The 20,026-nt window shown below is 35.7% G+C and overlaps 1 protein-coding gene across 1 annotated transcript; it reads left to right on the forward strand.

The window, feature by feature from the left end:
* Positions 1-8,758: 8,758 nt before the first annotated feature.
* LOC122141465 lies at positions 8,759-19,263 on the forward strand. The gene is made up of 4 exons (XM_042748953.1): positions 8,759-8,852; positions 11,650-11,961; positions 15,287-15,625; positions 19,132-19,263. Exons 1-4 carry the CDS (start codon positions 8,759-8,761, stop codon positions 19,248-19,250), a joined length of 864 nt encoding a protein of 287 aa, XP_042604887.1. The 3' UTR covers positions 19,251-19,263.
* The last annotated feature ends 763 nt before the right edge of the window (positions 19,264-20,026 follow it).

Consider the following 20,026-nt stretch of genomic DNA (forward strand, 5'->3'; position numbering starts at 1 on the left):
TACAAATTTTGCAGTATTTTGTTCATAGGGTGTTTGAATGAATGAATGAATGAATGAATGAATGAATGATGCATTTAGTAGAACTTTATTGTCTATTGTTGACACCCAAAGCGCTTTACAATCATGTGGGGGGGTCTCTCCTCAGCCACCACCAGTGTTCAGCATCCACTTGGATGATGCGACAGCAGCTAAAGGACAATGGCGCCAGTGTGCGCTCACCACATCTACAGGTGGAGAGGAGAGAGAGATAAAGCCAGTCAAGTGGTTTGAGGATTTTTAGGAGATTATTAATCTCCAGTGACACCGGGGGTTACACCCCTACTCTTTACGAGAAGTGCCATGGGATTTTTAATGACCACAGAGAGTCAGGACCTCGGTTTAACGTCTCATCCAAAAGAGACGATGCTTGTTGACAGTATAATGCCCCCGTCACTACACTGGGACATTAGGACACACACAGACCACAGGGGAGCACCCCCTGCTGGCCTCACTAGCACCTCTTCCAACAGCAACCTAGTTTTTTACCAGGAGGTCTCCCATCCAGGTACTGACTGATATTGTGGAACAAAATCCGTTATTGATTAGCCCATATTTATTTATTGTAGACTTCATTATAAAGCAAAAGCAAACTTTTGCGGGAAATATCACAACACGCATGGTTTATCTATTCATCATATGCATGTAAAAGTTGCTTTCATTACTATACCAACAGTACCTTGTGTCCATTCTGTTAAAAAAAACAAAGACAAATAAACAAAAATAAACAAAAAACTTTTGTCAAGATCACAAAGAAAATTAATTCGTGATCACAAGAAAACAACTTTTGTTATTGAGAAAATTAAGTGGTGATAACGAGAAAAAAAATTCAGTTGATCTAGCAAGAAAAACAAATATTATGTTCAGATCACAGGAAAACCAAGTAAGAAAACAATAAAATTATCCATGGCCTCATAGGACTTTCCATAGATATACCTGTCTATTTGTCAGAGAATGTGTTAAGTCTACATACCATACTTCCACATTTTAAAAAGTAGTTTTTTTCCCTTTGGTGAGTTTTTTTTTAATTATTTATTTATGTTTTAAAATATGATTTTTGAAACTAAAAAAAAGTTATTTTTTGCTAAAATTGCACATTGCGTTCAAACAGATAATGTCAACACGTAAAAATGTAATTGGCAGACTTGGTAATAAGTTTATATCTTCCCAATGCTTGACAAATCAAAATTCTTTTGACTACTTTTTGTTATGAGTGGTTGATTCATGCCAAGTTCTGTGTGGATTGGACCAGCGGTCTAGGAGGAGTTTCAAAAAGTATATTTCTTGAAAAATTGGAAAAAATCATTTTCATATCCAGTTCCTCAAACAGTTGTTGGGTTGTGTTTTTAGGTTTTCATTCTGAACAAGATAAAATGAAGAAAAAGATAGTGAAGGAGGAAGAATTTGTCACCTTAGATCCTGGTGTAGTAAAAAAAGACAAATGACATAATGATGTGGTATTTTAACCGACTTCCTCATCGCTGAAATCAATGAAGATTCCAATAAGACCTGTACAGAGTGTTCAGTGTGAAGATGCTGATGGGAGATTCAGAGACAGACTAAAGCTGGATCATCAGACTGGATCTCTGAGCATCACAAACACCAGAACCACAGACTCTGGACTTTATAAACCTACAGATCACCAGCAGAAACAACAGTGTCAGCATCAGCAGCATAAACAGCTTCATTGTTATTGTCACTGGTGAGTATATGAGTAATGATACTCACTAAATATAATTTCATCTCATGATGTCTCATTCACTTAAACAAAGTGAGAACTGTCTGACAGCAACTTATTTCACTCCCCTTGCCGCAATAATCGTCTGCTTTCAGGACGTAGCATTTGGGATCTCAAAAACTGTGCATTAATAAAGAGGAAATGAGCATGTTTATTTAATAGAATCTGCATTAATTTTAAGTCTGGCCACACACTAGAGTATTTTCAAATCTTAATCGATTTTAAAACTATGGGAGACCACAAACATGAAGACTGTTTTTCAACTGATTTTTGGCCTATAATCCTCTGAACACACACACAGACGATACGACCAGACCGCAAGACCATGCACTTGTTAAACATGTTAAAGCAGTTAAAGGGATAGTTCACCCAAAAATGACATTCCTGGCATTAATTACTCACCCTCATGTAGTTCTAACCTGTAAAAACCTTCATTCATCCTCCGAACACAAATTTGATTAAATATTTTTGATAAATTCAAAGAGCTCTTTGCCCTTCCATAGATCAGAGTATATCATACGTAAACAATGTATGGGTAACCGATCTCATGAGTGTTGAGTTTATGTTTTGTTTGGATTTGCCATACTTTTTATACGCAAAAATTTACTTTGGCATGCATATGATATGTAATGGGTAGGATTAGGGTTGTGGGGTAGATGCGTAATAATATAAATAATATACTGCGTATCATATGCACACCAACAAATTTTGCACATGTGCACGCCCAAAGACAGTTTTTGCATATCAATACCACAATTTTCTATTTTTATTGGCATACTATTTATATGTATTTTCATGAGAATGGGCTCATATGCAACGCATGTATGCGGATACGTTGTTTACGTTGTTTACGCTTTGATCTGAATGTAAACAACATATCCACGTACATACTTTGTTTACATATGTGATACCTCCCCAAAATATTATAACGACTTAATTTTCTCGTGATCTCGGGCATAACGAGACTTGTTTTCTCATTATCATGACTTAATTTTCTCGTTATCTCGACATAACAAAAGTTGTTTTCTTGTTATAACGACTTAACTTTCTCATGATTTAGACATAACGAGAGTTGTTTTCTCTTTATAATGATCTCGACATAAGATATCTTGACATAAAAGTTGTTCTCTAAGAAGTTACAAAACTGCGTCAACAGGTGGCACTATGGGGTGTTGTGTACTGTATATCCACTTTACTGAACGCATTTGGGATAGAATAGGACCTCCCTCGTGATCGCTATAATTTGTGCAGTATTGTTCATTATTGACATTTAATTCATTCATAAATGTTAAATGCTTGAATCAGTAGCCTATGACTATTTTGTGTATTAAGTTCTTGCTAGATGCATGAGTTTCACGCGATCTGTGTCATAAAATAACTGCTTATCAAAACCAAGGTTGACGTCACTGTATTCTGCTGGTTAATAAGCGGGTATGTTCTGTTTATCTACAGTAGGACAGGCTTCAACGACGTAGGCTATCTGCGATGTGACTCTTTTCCTTATTATTAAGTTGGCTTGAGAAAGCCAACTTACTGAAATCCTATTTAAACTTATTATGCCATGTGATGCCATGTAGCCAACTTACTGAAAATCCTATTTAAACTTCTTCTTCTTCTTCTTCTTCTTTCTTCTTCTTCTTCTTCTTCGACCCAAAATTCCTCCTAGAGCTTTAACTCTACAAACTCCAAACTCGGGTCAGTCTTTCAGACTGTTCTGACTTAGTGTGCTATATCTTTTCAGACTGAATAGACTATCAGTTTTCTCAAATATTAATATTAAACACAATAAGGACCCAATAACCCAACACCGATCAATTCACCCAACTCAATTAGGCCACATTTACACTTCATGGTTCAAGTGACCCAATTCCGATTTTTTCCTCTCATGTGGCACAGATCGGATGAGACCGGTGAACGTGTAAGCAGGAAAAAAACGCAGTTGATTCCACCAACTGAGATCACATGACTTATTATAGGCGCGATGGAGGGACGAAGGATACACACAGTGGAGCAATGCGGAGGTTTCATGTCTTTTAAGTCTTTGGGGTGAAGAGACAGTGCAGGCAAAATGCAGGGTTGTTACAGGAATAAATCCGTGTTTGAAGACATGTCACGAGATATGGGGGCGGCACGGTTTAAGCGTTTTTTTCTCCGCCGTACGAGACCAATGTTTTGCTGATTTTTTTTGTTGACTTTTCAAAATATTGTGGAAAGCCAAACACTGTATAATTTTATTTGCATCTGCATCCATTGTATTTCGTGCTGTTTTACTTCCTTTCCGGGTCAGAACGTCTACGTTTGGTGGTTTCAGCAGTGTATAGGTGTATAGTGTACATGCAAAAATCGGATACGGGTCACTTTTAAAAGATGATGTAAGCGGGTCGTCAAAAAAATAGTCAGAAAATCGGATTTGGGCATCAAGACCTGCAGTGTAAATAGAGACTATAAACTACCATTCTATCTATCTATCTATCTATCTATCTATCTATCTATCTGACGTTTCTATCTATCTATCCTTATCTATCTATCTATCTATCTATCTATCCTATCTATAGAAACGTGCTAGTGACATGCTACCAGCATGCTAATCATGCACGAAACATGCTGGCGACATGCGAGCAACATGCTAATTATGCTAGCGACATGCTAATCATGCTTAGAAACATGCTAGCAACATGCTAGTCATGCTAGAACAAGATGCTAGCAACATGCTAGTCACATGTTAATCATGCTAGAAACATGCTAGCGACATGCCAATCATGCTAATCATGCTAGCGACATGCTAGCAGCATGCTAATCATCCTAGAAACATGCTAGTGACATGCTAGCAACATGCTAATCATGCTAGAAACATGCTAGTAACATGCTAACCATGCTAGAAACATGCTAGCGACATGCTAGTAACTTGTTAATCATGCTAGAAACAAGCTAGTAACATGCTAATCATGAAAGAAACATGCTAGTGACATGCTAGTAACTTGCTAATCAAAACAACCACATGCTAGTCACTTGCTAATCATGCTAGTGGCATGTTAGATACCTTGCTAATCATGCTAAGTACATGCTAGTCACTTGCTAAACATGCTAGCAACATGCTATATTTTTATGGACACTTTTTATTTCACTTCTTTTGGACTGATGCATGTAACCCGCTGAGTGCCATCAAACAGCTTGAAAGATCAATCTCTTTCTTTCTTTCTTTCTTTCCATCTGTCATTCTAATGATTCTTCTTTAAACTAATCTACTAATCTATCTATCATTCTTTCTTTCTTTTGAACTAATCTATCTATCATTCTTTCTAACTAATATATCTTTCTTTCTTTAAACTAATCTATCAATCTAACTTTAAACTACTTTAAACTTCGAACTTCTTTAAACTTCTTCAAACTTTCTGGTCAGGCTTTCTTAAGCCAACTTAAAATTTGTCTCAACAAACTTTTTTTTCTAGTTAATCTTTATTGTTGATCATACTGATGAAAAATGTGATGTATATGTAACGTGTATAGGCTAATTTAATTCAGTGTTGTTCTATAGTGTTGTGATCTTTTGTTTTCTACACATACACAACACACACATAAACACACATAACGTTACACAACACGTACACATGAATGCTCTTTTCAAACAGAATCTTGTAACGCACATGATATCTGTCACAGCATATAATGACTACTAAAAATTACAAATTATATATAATTTTATTTCAAATAAAGGGAAAATTAAAAGTAAGTTGAATCCAATCAGCTCTAAGAGATCTTAGAATAGTTCTGCATCCTTCTGAAGGCGCTCCGCCTGTGTTTGAGGTGGTGCTTTGACCATTTAAAAATGTTCATTACAAAAACAAAAAGTTCGGTGTACCGTCTCTGGAGAAATCAAGTGATTGAGCAGTCTTTATTTATGTATTGTAGACGTTATTACCTAGGCGAAGCAAAATTTGCTGAAATATAGGCTGCAGTAAGAGCGCCCGGTTGTCCATCAGATGCCTGTCAAAGTTAAGTTCATTACTATAACAGCTAGATCAAACAATCATTGTAAAAAAAAAAAAAAAAAAAAAAGTCATTGTGTCGACATCAAGATTAAGTCATGATTACAAGAAAACAACTTTTGTTGATGTCGAGATAATGAGAAAATTAAGTCGTTATAACGAGGAAAAACAAGAAGGAAAAAATACAAATAAAATAATGCATGGCTGCTTAGACTTCCGTAATGATGTACGGTCATTGCCTAAAGGTTTGGCAGTGACAAAAATTTTGTGTTTTGCAAAATTTTGCCTCTTCAGTATTTGTAGATTTTATTCCACGTTTCTATGGTATACTGTACTGAAAAACAATAAGCACATAAAAGTTTTAAAGGACTTTTATTGGCAAAAAAATAAATAGTCAATATTTACAGTGTTGACCCTTGTTTTTCGTAACCTCTGCAATTGGCTCTGGCATGCTGGATATTAGCCTCTAGGGCAAATCCTGACTGTAGGGATCCATTCGTTGCCTTATTAGTTTTCAGAGTTGATCACAATTTGTGGGCTTCTGCTTGTCCACTTGCCTTTTGAGGACTGACCACAGGTTCTCTATGGGATTGAGATCCGGGGAGTTGCCCGGCCATGGATCCAATTTTTCAGTGTAATGATCTTCGAACCACTTCATCACTCTTGCTTTGTGACATGGTGCTCCATCATGCTGGAAAATGCACGGGTCATCACCAAATTGCTTATGGATCGTTGGAAGATGAGGTCACTCTTGCAGGATGTTTTGATACCATTCTTTAATCATGGCAGTGTTTTTGGGCAGAATTATGAGAGAGCCCCATCCCTTGGTTGAAAAGAAACCCCACACATAGTCTAGGGATGCTTCACTGTTGGCACGTCACAGGACTCATAGTAGCATTCACCTTGTTTCTTCTCCAAACAATCGATTTTCCAGATGTCCCAAACAGTCAGAAGGGAGCTTCAGAGAAAATTTTGCACCGGTTTTCTGCTGTCCAGTTCTTGTACTTCCTGCAGAATTTCAGTCTGTCCTTGACGTTTTTCCTTGGAGAGAAGTGTCTTCTTTGCTGCACTTTTTGACACCAGGCCATTGTCCAAAAGTCTTGTCATCACTGTGTGCAGATGCTCTCACAGCAACCTGCTGCCATCCCTGAGCAAGCTCTGCACTGCAGAACAATCGATTCTGTTGCTGACTCCTCAGGAGGAGACGGTCCTGGCTCTTGCTGGACACTCTGGGACGTCCTGAAGGCTCTTTACTGCAGTCAAACCTCTCTCCTTGAAGTTCTTGATAATCTGGTTAATGGTATATTTAGGTGCAATATTCTTTGTAGCAATTTCCTTGCATGTGAAGCCATTCTGATACAAGCGATGATTGGCCTGCACTTGTTTCTTTGGAGGGAAAACCATTGCTAACAAAAACATAATGATTGGAAGTGATTAGTGATTTGATTTGATAGTGATTTCACCTGACTAGTACTCATTCACACTTTCACATGTGCTGCTGATATGATAAGTCAATTAATGTTAGCTGGTCATTTTGTGTTAGGATAAAAAAAAAAAAAACAGTGAAATTTGTTTTCTTTTTATGTGAAAAGTACATTTTTTGGCCAATGAAGCTTTTAGCAATTATTTAAAATGCATCTGATCACTCTACACAATAATCTAGAAAAAATATGAACGAACACCCCAACAGCTTAAGCAGCAAACTTTGCAAAACACAAAATTGATGTTGACTGTATATAGGATCATTCATGAGACTCATGTTTGTCTGATGAGTGAATGTATAAATCAATGAGTTGTTCTGTTGTTTGTTTGCTTGTGTTACATATGAGTCCAGACATATATATATATATATATATATATATATATATATATATATATATATATCTATATATAATATATTTATTTATTTATTTTTATTATAATTTTTTTTACTCTCAATCTTTTCTCAATTTTCACTGACCTTATACAACTTTGTTTGTCTCATAATTAACTTTATTTCTTCAGATGTTTCTGGTGTTGATATAGTCAAAGTTTGCAGTGTCTGTGAAGAAGGGAGATTCAGTCACTCTACACACTGATGTTCAAACAGACCAACAGGAGATGATATTATGGTATTTTGACGGCTTTCAAATAGCTGAAATCAATGGAGATCAGAGTAAGATCTTTACAGATGATTGGCGTACTGAGAGATTCAGAGACAGACTGAAGCTGGATCATCAGACTGGATCTCTGACCATCACAAACACCAGATACACAGAGTCTGGAATTTATGAACTACTGATCTTCGACATCAGAGTTAGTATAAAGATCTTTAGTGCTACTGTTCATGGTGAGTCATTATGATTAAAAGTGTTTTTTACATTAAAATCATACTATTTTTTTTATTTTATTTTTTGGCAGTGGCATTCAGAGGTGTTCATTCTGTTTTTTTACTGTATATTAATTAAAAATACAGATATTTTGCAGAAAACACTTTTCCTGCGCGAGTAGAATTGTAGATTTAACTACAGATTTAGCCTACTATTGAAACATCTATTTTTTAACTCATTTTTACTTTTAATCAGTTCGTTTTGTTCTGGACAAGATTATTATTTCTATAGGATCATCTCTGATCCTACGAATCTTATATCATCATCTGTTAACTTTAAATGCATCTAATATTATTATTATTATTATTATTATTATTATTATTATTCATTAGGTGTCCAGCTTGAACAGAATTTGATTAAAAAAAGCATGAAAAAAATAGCGTTGCTTTTCAGTATGAAAATGGAGGAGAAAACGTTCGAAAATCACTGGACTATTCATAGTTATTTCAAGTTGTGGAATTTATTGTATTTATTATTTCAGCAAAAGTTCCTCCAGCAGCTGTTGGTTAACTTGGTTTGTTTTTCAGGTGTTTATTCTGCTGAAGGAGATGAAAATTAAGGCAATATCAGTGAAGGAGGAAGAATCTGTCTCCTTAGATCCTGGTGTAGTAAAAAAAACAAATGACATGATGATGTGGTATTTTTTTAACGACTTTCTCATCGCTGAAATCAGTGAAGATCCCAAGGAAATCTGTACAGATGTTCAGTGTGAAGATGCTTATGGCAAATTCAGAAACAGACTGCAGCTGGATCATCAGACTGGATCTCTGATCATCACAGACACCAGAACCACAGACTCTGGACTTTATAAACTACTCATGTATGCCTCTTATCTAATATTTCTCATCCACTACATGAAATGAGAACTACATGTCTTGACTGCACTTATTTCACTCCCCTTGCTGCAAATGAGTCATGTATGTTCTTTCATCTCATTAGTCTCTCATCCACTACATGAAATTAAAAATAGCGTCTTGAGTGCACTTTTTCACTGCTGCTGCAATTTGGTCTGATTTCAAGACAAGAGAATTTGGCATAAAGACAAAGACATCTCAATCAATCTTAACTCCATCGACATTAATGATGAAGAATACATTATCCAAACATATAGTTTGCCAAGCCATGTTATTTTTAATTTGCTTCAAGAAATAGAAGACAACTTGGAACCCTAAACTAGGAGTCACGCAATACCAGTATTTGTACTGTGGCATCTTTATTTCTTTATTCCTTATTTGTGAGTAGGCTAATTTGCACTGCACTTGGTATATTGTGTTGGTCGATATGTAAATGAGATGTCGTGTCTGTGTTCTTTAACCCTCTGGTGTTGAACATTGTGGACTTGATTCAAAAATCTAAATTCACAATATGAGAACAAAATTTTGAACTAATTCAAAAAACAAAATGCCACACAAACAAACAAACAAACAAACAAACAAACAAACAAACAACCATGGACTTGATTTGAATGGGAAATATGCAAAACATCAGGAAGGGGTGAAATCAAAACAAGCAAAAAAGTCACAAAAGAAATCCATTACAAAAGAACCAGAAAAAAACAAACTACGAAAATACAGAGCATTTTTTTGTGTACAATCTACAAATTATTCAAAATGTAGAAAAACAGTGCACCGCAATAAAGGGGGTGACACTCTAAAATATCAAGTGTGCAAAATAGACATACTCTGCCCACCCCCAGCCCCCCACAGACACAGTATATGAAGTAGTGTGACTGTAAAACAAGTATGTTTCTGCAAATGCATGGAATAAAAACATAATTCAGCAAAAAAATGCAGTCAAAACAGACACACACACTCAAACACACACCCACTTACACTCACACACACACACACACACACACATACTGGTGTCGCTGTAACAATCTCTGATAAAGCATTCCTGTTCATTTTTGTTTTATTTTTTGTTGGCATTTTGATGTTTGATGTGTAACAAAACGCCTTTCTCAGTGTTCAGGTTTGATTTTAGTAAAATTATGAATAAAAAATAAAGCTGTTTTGGTGCTCAGTCCAAAACTAAAGCTGTTTTGGTGCTCAGTCCAAAACTAAAAAAAATACAACTTTTACAAAAAGTTGTCTTTGAGAATGTCTAAATATATATCCAGATCGACAACTTAATAAAAATAAGTCTTTGTGCCTAAAATCCACTAGAGAGTTTATAAAGCCTTTTACATGGAGCTATATATTAATCTAGTGGCTAAAACCATGGAATTGCAGATGTTTTTTTTTTTTTTTTCCTCTGACCAGATGGCACTAATCTGACTTCAAAAAATTGGATTTTAAAGGCATTGTCTCTATTTTAACATGAAATACTGCCATAATTGAAAAGTAATATCAAAATCGTATATATTATTTTTTTTTTCAATGGGAAAATTTATCATAATTATTAAATAAATATTAATTAGTACTATTTAATTATTTAAAAAGAAAAATATATATATTAAGGAACAAAAATATATTACATTGATTTTACTTAAAATAAAAAAAAGTTACATTTCGGGTGTTCAGTCACTTTGATCATGAACAACACAAGTGTGACCCCCAAATGAACAATACCAAAGGTTAATTTGCGCGTTGTTAGTAAATCACCCGCAGACACTTCCACACCCATCAGTGCTGTTAAAAAACTGGCCCTATAAATATAAATACCTTTAATCAATACAAATCCAAAATTATGTATTAACCTAACAGCAGAAGTGACAACCATAAAAAAAAAAAACACTACAATAATACTGGACATGGAAACAGTAGAAACTAAGTGTGTATATACCATGAAGAGATAATGAACATAACCTACTAACAGGTGAGGACTGATGAATAACTATGGAAAAGAAAAATAGGGCGTTATCAGTATAGAAACCTGTGTTCTCAAATCTGGCCCTCGAGGTCCACTTTCCTGCAAAGTTTAGCTCCAACCATGATCAAATTCACCTGAATAAGTTAATCAAGGTCTTCAGGATTTTTTCGAGAGTTTACTGGCACTTGAGAGTTTGATCCAAAACCGTCTGCAGGCAAAGTGGACCTCGAGGGCCAGAGTTGAGAACCACTGATAGAAAGAAACAAGAATCAGGAACACAGGCAAACAGAAGCGGGGAAGAGAAAGAAAACAAGAACAGAATGAGATGTTACATTCATCTTATGGACATCAGATAAAAACAGATTTCTGTTATTGTTTAGTTTTATATGATATTTATATGACAGCATCAAAGGACCAAAAACTATCCATTGTTATAAATGGACTTTCATCATTATATGATTATGATGATGATGTACAAGATCATTCCTGAGACTAATGTATTTATGTTTGTCTGATGAGTGAAAGTGTAAATCACTGATGATCTTCTGCTGTTTCCATATTTTACATTATGAATCCAGACATATTTCGGAACTCATAATCTTTATGATCTGTAGGAAAACATTTTCACTAAAACTTTCCTGTTGTATAACTTTGTTTGGCTCATAATGAACTTCATTTCTTCAGGTTTTTTTTGGTGGTTGATATACAGACGGAGTGTCAGTGTTTGTGAAGAAGGGAGATTCAGTCATTCTACACACTGATGTTGAAACAGACCAACAAGAAATTATTTTATGGTATTTTAATGGCTTTCAAATAGCTGAAATCACTGGAGATCAGAGTAAGCTCTTTACAGATGATTGGGGTACTGACAGATTCAGAGACAGACTGGGACTGGATCATCAGACTGGATCTCTGACTATCAATGACCCCCAATATTCAGACTCTGGAATTTATCATCTGCGGATATTCAGCAACAGAAGAGGAAGCACCAGTAGAAAGATCTTCATTGTTGGAATATATGGTAAGTATTCTAAGTTTTTTTTTTTTTTTTTTTTTTTTTTTTTTTTTTTGTTATGCGTTATATACAGTTGAAGACAAAAATTATTAGCCCCCCTATGAAATTTCAGTTCTTTTTTAGATAGTTACCAAGTGAATTTTAACACATAATTTCTTATTATATTTTTCATCTGGAAAAATATAATAATAATATATTAAAGCCTTATTTATTTCAATTTGCCTGGAATAAATAAAAAAAAATATGTTAAGGTCAATATATTAGCCTTCTTAAGAAATTATATATTTGATTGGCTACAAAAAAAAAAAAAAAAAAAAAAAAAAAACTTTTTCAATGACTTGCCTAACTTGCCTAATTAAAGGCTTGCCCAGGCCCCTAAGCCTTTAAAATTGCACTTTAAGTTTAGGATAAGTATCTTTCAAAACAACTAGTAAAATATATGCACTGTCTTAATGGCAATGACTTAAAAATTAGTTTAGACCAAAAAGAATTGTTAATGCTCACAAAGGAGGAGAAGCATTTACACATTTATCAAAGTGTTTTCAAGTGGACTGTGAGGTTGCACACCAAGAAAAACTCCTCTTCTGAAGAAGAGACACCTCCAAGCTAGACTGAAGTTTGAAGGACAACCTGGAGAAAAACTATTTATGCTAGAAACGTGTCCTTTTTCAGTGCATGTTTTTAGTGCGTTTGGAACTGGGAATCTCTTCAGGGTCGAAGGAATCATGAAAATGGAAGACTACAAGAAGATTTTGAAAGACAACCTCAGGCAATCTGCAACAAAAGATACTTTGGTCAACATTTGTCTTCCAGTTCCTCATTTTCTGGTGTAGAACTACCTCCAAATGAGCAAAGTGAACGTCCTTGACTGGCCTGCACAAAGCCCAGACTTCAATCCAGGAGAAAATCTGTGAGGCACACTGAAGACCAGAGTCCATGCCAGGAGACCAACAAATCTGGAGGAGCTTGAGAGATTTGCTAAGGAAGAATGGACTGCAACTCCTCAGGAGACATGCCAGAAACTGGTCAAGAACTACAACAAACAACTTAAAGGCTGTTATCAAGCAAAAGGGATGCACTATTGACTATCAACATCAGAGGGCTAATAATTTTTTTATTGGCCTGTAGACTTTATAATTTTGTTTTCTAATTGTATTACAAAACATTCCAAGCTTCCTAAATAAAACTATTATGTTTAGAAATGCTGTATTGAAATAAATCTTCTCTCTGTAAAACAGCATTTGGGAATTACTAAAAAATTAATGAATGAAGTTGATTTTCTGTTACTTTTGATAATTTCATGTTTTTTACTAAAAAGTATTTCTGATGAAGTTGAATATATATATATATATATATATATATACAAACCCCGATTCCAAAAAAGTTGGGACACTGTACAAATTGTGAGTAAAAAAGGAATGGAATAATTTACAAATCTCATAAACGTATATTTTATTCACAATAGAATATAGATAACATATCAGATGTTGAAAGTGAGACGTGTGTCATACCAAAGATTGGCTCATTTTGGATTTCATGAGAGCTAAACTTTCCAAAAAAGTTGGGACAAGTTGCAATAAGAGGCAAGAAAAGTGAAATGTACATATAAGGAACAACTGGAGGACCAAACTTAATAGGTCAATTGACAACATGATTGGGTATAAAAAGAGACTCTCAGAGTGGCAGTGTCTCTCAGAAGTCAAGATGGGCAGAGGATCACCAATTCCCCCAATGCTGCGGCAAAAAAGGTGGAGCAATATCAGAAAGGAGTTTCTCAGAGAAAAATTGCAAAGAGTTTCAAGTTATCATCATCTACAGTGCATAATATCATCCAAAGATTCAGAGAATCTGGAACAATCTCTTTGCGTAAGGGTCAAGGCCGGAAAACCATACTGGATGCCCGTGATCTTTGGCCCTTTAGACGGCACAGCATCACATACAGCAATGCTACTGTAATGGAAATCACAATATGGGCCCAGGAATACTTCTAAAAAACATTGTCGGTGAACACAATCCACCGTGCCATTCACCGTTGCCGTCTAAAACTCTATAGGTCAAAAAAGAAGCCATATCTAAACATGATCCAGAAGCGCAAGCGTTTTCTCTTGGCCAACGCTCATTTAAAATAAACTGTGGCAAAGTGGAAAACTGTTCTGTGGTCAAATGAATCAAAATTTGAAGTTCTTTTGGAAAAAAAAATGGGATGCCATGTCATCCGGACTAAAGAGGACAAGGACAACCCAAGTTGTTATCAGCACTCAGTTCAGAAGCCTGCATCTCTGATGGTATGGGGTTTCATGAGTGCGTGTGGCATGGGTAGCTTACACATCTGGAAAGGCACCATCAATGCTGAAAGGTATATCCAAGTTCTAGAACAACATATGCTCCCATCCAGATGTCGTCTCTTTCAAGGAATACCTTGCATTTTCCAACATGACAATGCCAGACCACATACTGCATCAATTACAACATCATGGCGGCATAGAAGAAGGATCCGGGTACTAAAATGGCCAGCCTGCAGTCCAGATCTTTCACCCATAGAAAACATTTGGCACATCATAAAGAGGAAGATGCGACAAAGAAGACATAAGACAGTTGAGCAACTAGAAGCCTGCATTAGACAAGAATGGGACAACATTCCTATTCCTAACTTGAGCAACTTGTCTCCTCAGTCCCCAGACGTTTCCAGACTGTTATAAAAGAAGAGGGGATGCCACACAATGGTAAACATGGCGTAGTCCCAACTTTTTTGAGATGTGTTGATGCCATGAAATTTTAAATCAACTTATTCACACATTAAAATGATACATTTTCTCAGTTTAAACATTTGATATGTCATCTATGTTGTATTCTGAATAAAATATTAAAATTTGAAACTTCCACATCATTGCAATCTGTTTTTATTCACAATTTGTACAGTGTCCCAACATTTTTGGAAATCGGTTTATATATATATATATATATATATATATATATATATATATATATATATATATATATATATATACACACACACACACATAATTAATTTCAATTCAAAAAAGCAGGCTGCTCAGATTAATCAGCTGGTCACTCTTTTGGGATTGGTCTACCACTTAGATTATGTGTTGAAATGTAATAACCTTACTTTAATCAACTAGTATCATCTCAGAAGGCTTCCTGAGGTGCAGTAAATACTACTGTAAATACTATGTCTTGCTGTTTGCATGTGTTACATTATGAGTACAGATTACAGGTTTTTTTGATGGTGATGATACAGATGGAAAACATTTTCACAGAACTTTCCTGTTGTATAAATATGTTTGGCTCATAATTCTCTTAATTTCTTCAGGTTTTTTTGATGGTGATGATACAGATGGAGTGCCAGCATTCGTGAAGGAGGGAGATTCAATTATGCTACACACTAGTGTTAATACAGACCAACAAGACAGGATTACTTGGTATTTTTATGACAATCTTATCGCTGAAATCACTGGAGATTTCGGTTACATCTGTACAGAAGTTCAGTGTGAAGATGCTGAAGAGAAATTCAGAAACAGACTGAAACTGGACAATCAGACTGGCTCCCTGACTATCATGAACATCAACAAAACATATGCTGGAGTTTATAAACTACAGATCATCAGCAGAACCAAACTCAGTGAAAAGAACTTTATTGTTGCTGTGTATGGTGAGTCATTGTTTAATAGCAAGTTTTGTATCATATTAATGTTAAGTTACTTTTTTTCTTTTTTATTTCTTTTTTTTTTTTTTTTTTTTTTTTTTTTGCAGAGACATTCAGAGGTGGTGGTTTCTTTTTAGCTGTATATTAACTCTATGCACTCTATGGATCATATCTTGGTCAGTATGTGGATCAAAACACATTTTACACACTATGAAAGTGTAATATGTGTTTTTAATTTCAAAATTTAGTAATATGTGACCCAGGACCACAGTCATGAGGCTCAATAAATAAACTGAATTGTAAGCTGAATAAATAAAACTTTCCATTAATGTAAAGTTCATTAGGATCGGACAATATTTGGCCAAGCTACAGCTATTTGAAAATCTTTTGGGATCTGAGGGTGCAAAAAAAATCTAAATAGGCTACTGAGAAAATCACCTTAAAGTTCTTAGCAATGCATATTACTAATCAAAAAATACATTTTGATATTTTTACGGTGAGAAATTGACAAAATATCTTCATGGAACATGATCTTTACTTAATATTCTAATAATTTTTGGCATAAAAGAAAGATTGATAATTTTGACCCATACAATCTGGCGCGGATTAATGCACAGGCTTGCATAGGCTGCAACCTAGGGGCCCCAAGTGTTAGGTATTTTTTTTTTTTTTTTTTACTTAAGCGTGAACCAGGCACGGCACGGCGCATCATTCCAGTTTCCAGTTTGGATGGGCCAGACAAATTGTGAACGTTAAATTAAAAACATTATCCAATCACTGCTTAACCTAATAAAAATTACTGACTAATATACTGTTAAATTATCTGTGAGTATACATAATATAGATTTTAATAGTTTGATGCTCTTTAAATATTTTGTTGCATTGTAAAAAGTTTCGGTGCATAGGACGGACCTATCCGCGATCGCTCTCCATGGTTCTGACCAAAGAAGAGCGCTTTGGAATCTCCATTACGCATCATACGCATCATACCTGGGCTGCGTTTCCCGATAACGCTGTCTCTTAGCGCGCTACGAAGACTCTTAAGGTATAACTTAACTACAGGTATACTACTACTAAAGGTATACCATTGCTAGGCGTCTTCAGGGCTATCATCCACTCGCGAGGCAGAGGCGCTCTCCTAGCAACGGCACTGGTCGCGCTAGCACCCTGGGGTGGCAGAGGTGCTAGGTGATGTGGATCTCAGCTCTCTTCATCTCCTGGTTGCAGCGATGAATCTGAGACTTTACGTGCGCATTTAAGGTACCTAAACAACAATGGTTGCAACAGGGCTGAGGGCTGGGTTGGAAAATATGTGACGTCATTATGTTTTTTAATTTAATCAATGTTGATTATGAAAGTGAGCATGCAGCATGAGAAAGATATGATACATCATGAGATGCGCGCAGTATGTCTGGAGACATGGGTAAAACATTGTGACCACTTCATTAAGTTTTGTTTTGTAGTCTCTTTTTAAAAAAGATTTGGGTTTTGTATAAATTGTATCTTTATTTGGTCAAATGTTTTATCAACCAATTGCCTGTATTTAATAAATAAGAAGAGCAAATATATAGCAGACAATGTAATAAGGCACCGACACGATCACTTGCATTGCACGTGAACTGGAGGGTGCCGAAACTCAGCTTGTGCTATCTATTATAGAAAGCTTGAAATGTCTACTTTTAAACGAAAATATTCTAAACCAAAGTAAATAGGCTACTCTCTGAACATGTAATCCATATGAAATGTGCATTTCTCTCTGGCGTTCATGGCGAGACCGCATCTTCAACTTCATCTTTGCAGCGACACAGATTATTAATAAATAATTAAATGTCTCCATGCTATTTTAGACACATTCATAATCATTACTTTTACCGGTTCTTTGTGGCAAGCTTTATGCGTGCGGTCGAGCACTTGAGTGCGGCTATATAAGGTAAATGCTCATTATCCTATAGGGTATATAGCCTAAGTAATTAAATTAATTTAAAGGCGCGATTTGTCCACGAATGGCTTAAATGAACAACTACTAGTCGACTAGAAAACAATTTAGTCAGAGGCAGCCCTTATTCCACATATTTTCGAACCAGGCAGCAGAGGCCATTCTGGGTTGAGCGAGCGACCCTGCGGAATGAGCGAGCGGAGCGGGCTCACGAGTTCTATTTTTTTTGCTATTGCTAAAAATATACCCCAGACCAGGGGCGTCACTAGGCCCTTTTTAGGGGGGCTTCAGCTACTTTAGATTCAGAAAACGATCATGATTTATTTTAATTTACTTTTTACAATTACAGACATATTATAATATATTTTGACATTACATTATGCAGCCATGCACAGAAAATGACACACATCTTTGTCTGAAAGCACTAGATGGCCCAGAGAGAGAATGAGGAGTTATTTTGTTTTGTATTATTAAATATAGTTTTATATTAAGTAATAATGAATCAGGAGGAGTGTCATGATACATAAATTAGAGTAAGCGTAGAGTAAAGGGATTTTTGATTTTCTTGATTTATACTATTTATACTAGATTCATACTTGATTTATAGAAGTGGCAAATTGATAATTCATGTTGTTATTTTTAATACAATAGAAATAAATATAGAACAGATTAATCATATTGCCAATAGACAATTACATTAATACATGGTTTGTCTATATTCTTAATGAATATTAGCTGGTTAGTTAAAAGACACAGGTTGATGCTCCCAATGAAAGACCAGTAACTGGGCTGCAAGACTGCTGCTTCTCACCGGCTGCTTCTTCATTTTGGCTTGTTTTTCCATTACTTCTGATAGTTAACCACAGCCCCCACTTAATCCATTGTCCAGCCTCATACCTGTGTTGTTTATATTGCTGATATGGATAATCAAAGTTTTATGGCTTTTATGTTATTTTCTGGTTAAAATGTTATTTAATTTTGTCAGAAAAATTCCTATCTGAGGTTTGTATGTGAGCATAGAAATGAAAACAGTAAAATGTTGTGTTTGTACTGGAAACATGTGTGCATGTGTTTGTACAGTGAATGAATCAGGAGGTCTTCATTGTAAAAAAAAAAAAATCAACATTCCCTATTTTCTAGTGGTCACATCCAATAATTATTTTTTTATTACGGGTTGTTGTATATGGCTCAGACAGTACTCCTACTCCCATATATGAAGTACAGGGAATACAATGGAATAGTCGATTGCAGTAAGGTTAGTAGCATACCACCCTACCCTAATAGTCAAATATATTTTTTCATCATACCCTTATTGGGGGCTGAGCCCCCCTAAATCAAAATCCTAGAATCGCCCCTGCCCCAGACCCAGACTGGTTTTGTGGTCCAGGGTCACATATAACTAACAGTTTCAAGAATTTTAACCTGGTTGAGATGACTGATCTTGTTATACCATATGAATTACCTAGAATGTGTTTTTTAGGTTTATCGGGAATTCAGTTGCAGAGGATTTTACGGGAAATCAAGAACAAAACAATAACTTTCATTCACACGTTGATGTTGTTGATTTGTGTTTCAGGTGTTGAAGGACGTTACATTAAAGTGTTAAGTGACGAATCTTTAACTCTAGATCCTGGAGAAGTAAAGAAACCAAATGATGTGATGACGTGGTATTTTAATGGACACTCTCATTGCTGAAAATCACCGGAGATCAGAGTAAGATCTGCACAGATGTTCACTGTGATGAGAGATTCAGAGACAGACTGGAGCTGAATCATGGGACAGGATCTCTGACCATCACAAACACTACATTAAAAGATTTTGGAGTTTATAAACTACTGACAACCAGCAGTAGCATCAGCATCTTAAAGAGCTTCAGTGTTTATGTGCAAGGTGTGTATCATTTACTGATGATGCTTTCTAAATATATCCTGTGATTTTGTAGGTGGCTGCTGATATAGAGAGCAGAGACAATTCATAAGAGCACTGTATATTCAAGAGTGCTTGTCCAGTTTTGTGTGAGAGCAAAATAAATCTGCGTGCAAGCAGAGAGATTCTCTCCCATGCATTAAATGGATGTGCTCCCACATTACAATATCATTTGTCATTCAAAATAAAGCCATAATCCACCACTAGCAATGAAAGCGGTCCATCCTAACTGCTCTTATTTCACACCTACTGCAGCCACCTACTGTTGTATACTTACTGTATTAAAGGGGTCATAATGACGTTGCTAAAAAAAGAACATTATTTTGCATTACAAAGCACATCGTTCTGAAAAGCAGTGTGTTGTGATTGGCCGAATTCACAAGCACTGTGATGCAGAGTCCCAGCACGACGAGACAAAACCCATTGCAAACAAAGCTTTTGTAGCATCCAGTGGGCACATAATTACTGATTATAATGACTTATACTGTGTTTTCACTCGTTGCGTATCGCACTGCATAAACATAAAACCATGTCTGCATTTGTGA

This window comes from Cyprinus carpio, chromosome B22 (assembly GCF_018340385.1).
Source record: "Cyprinus carpio isolate SPL01 chromosome B22, ASM1834038v1, whole genome shotgun sequence".
NCBI lineage: Eukaryota > Metazoa > Chordata > Actinopteri > Cypriniformes > Cyprinidae > Cyprinus > Cyprinus carpio.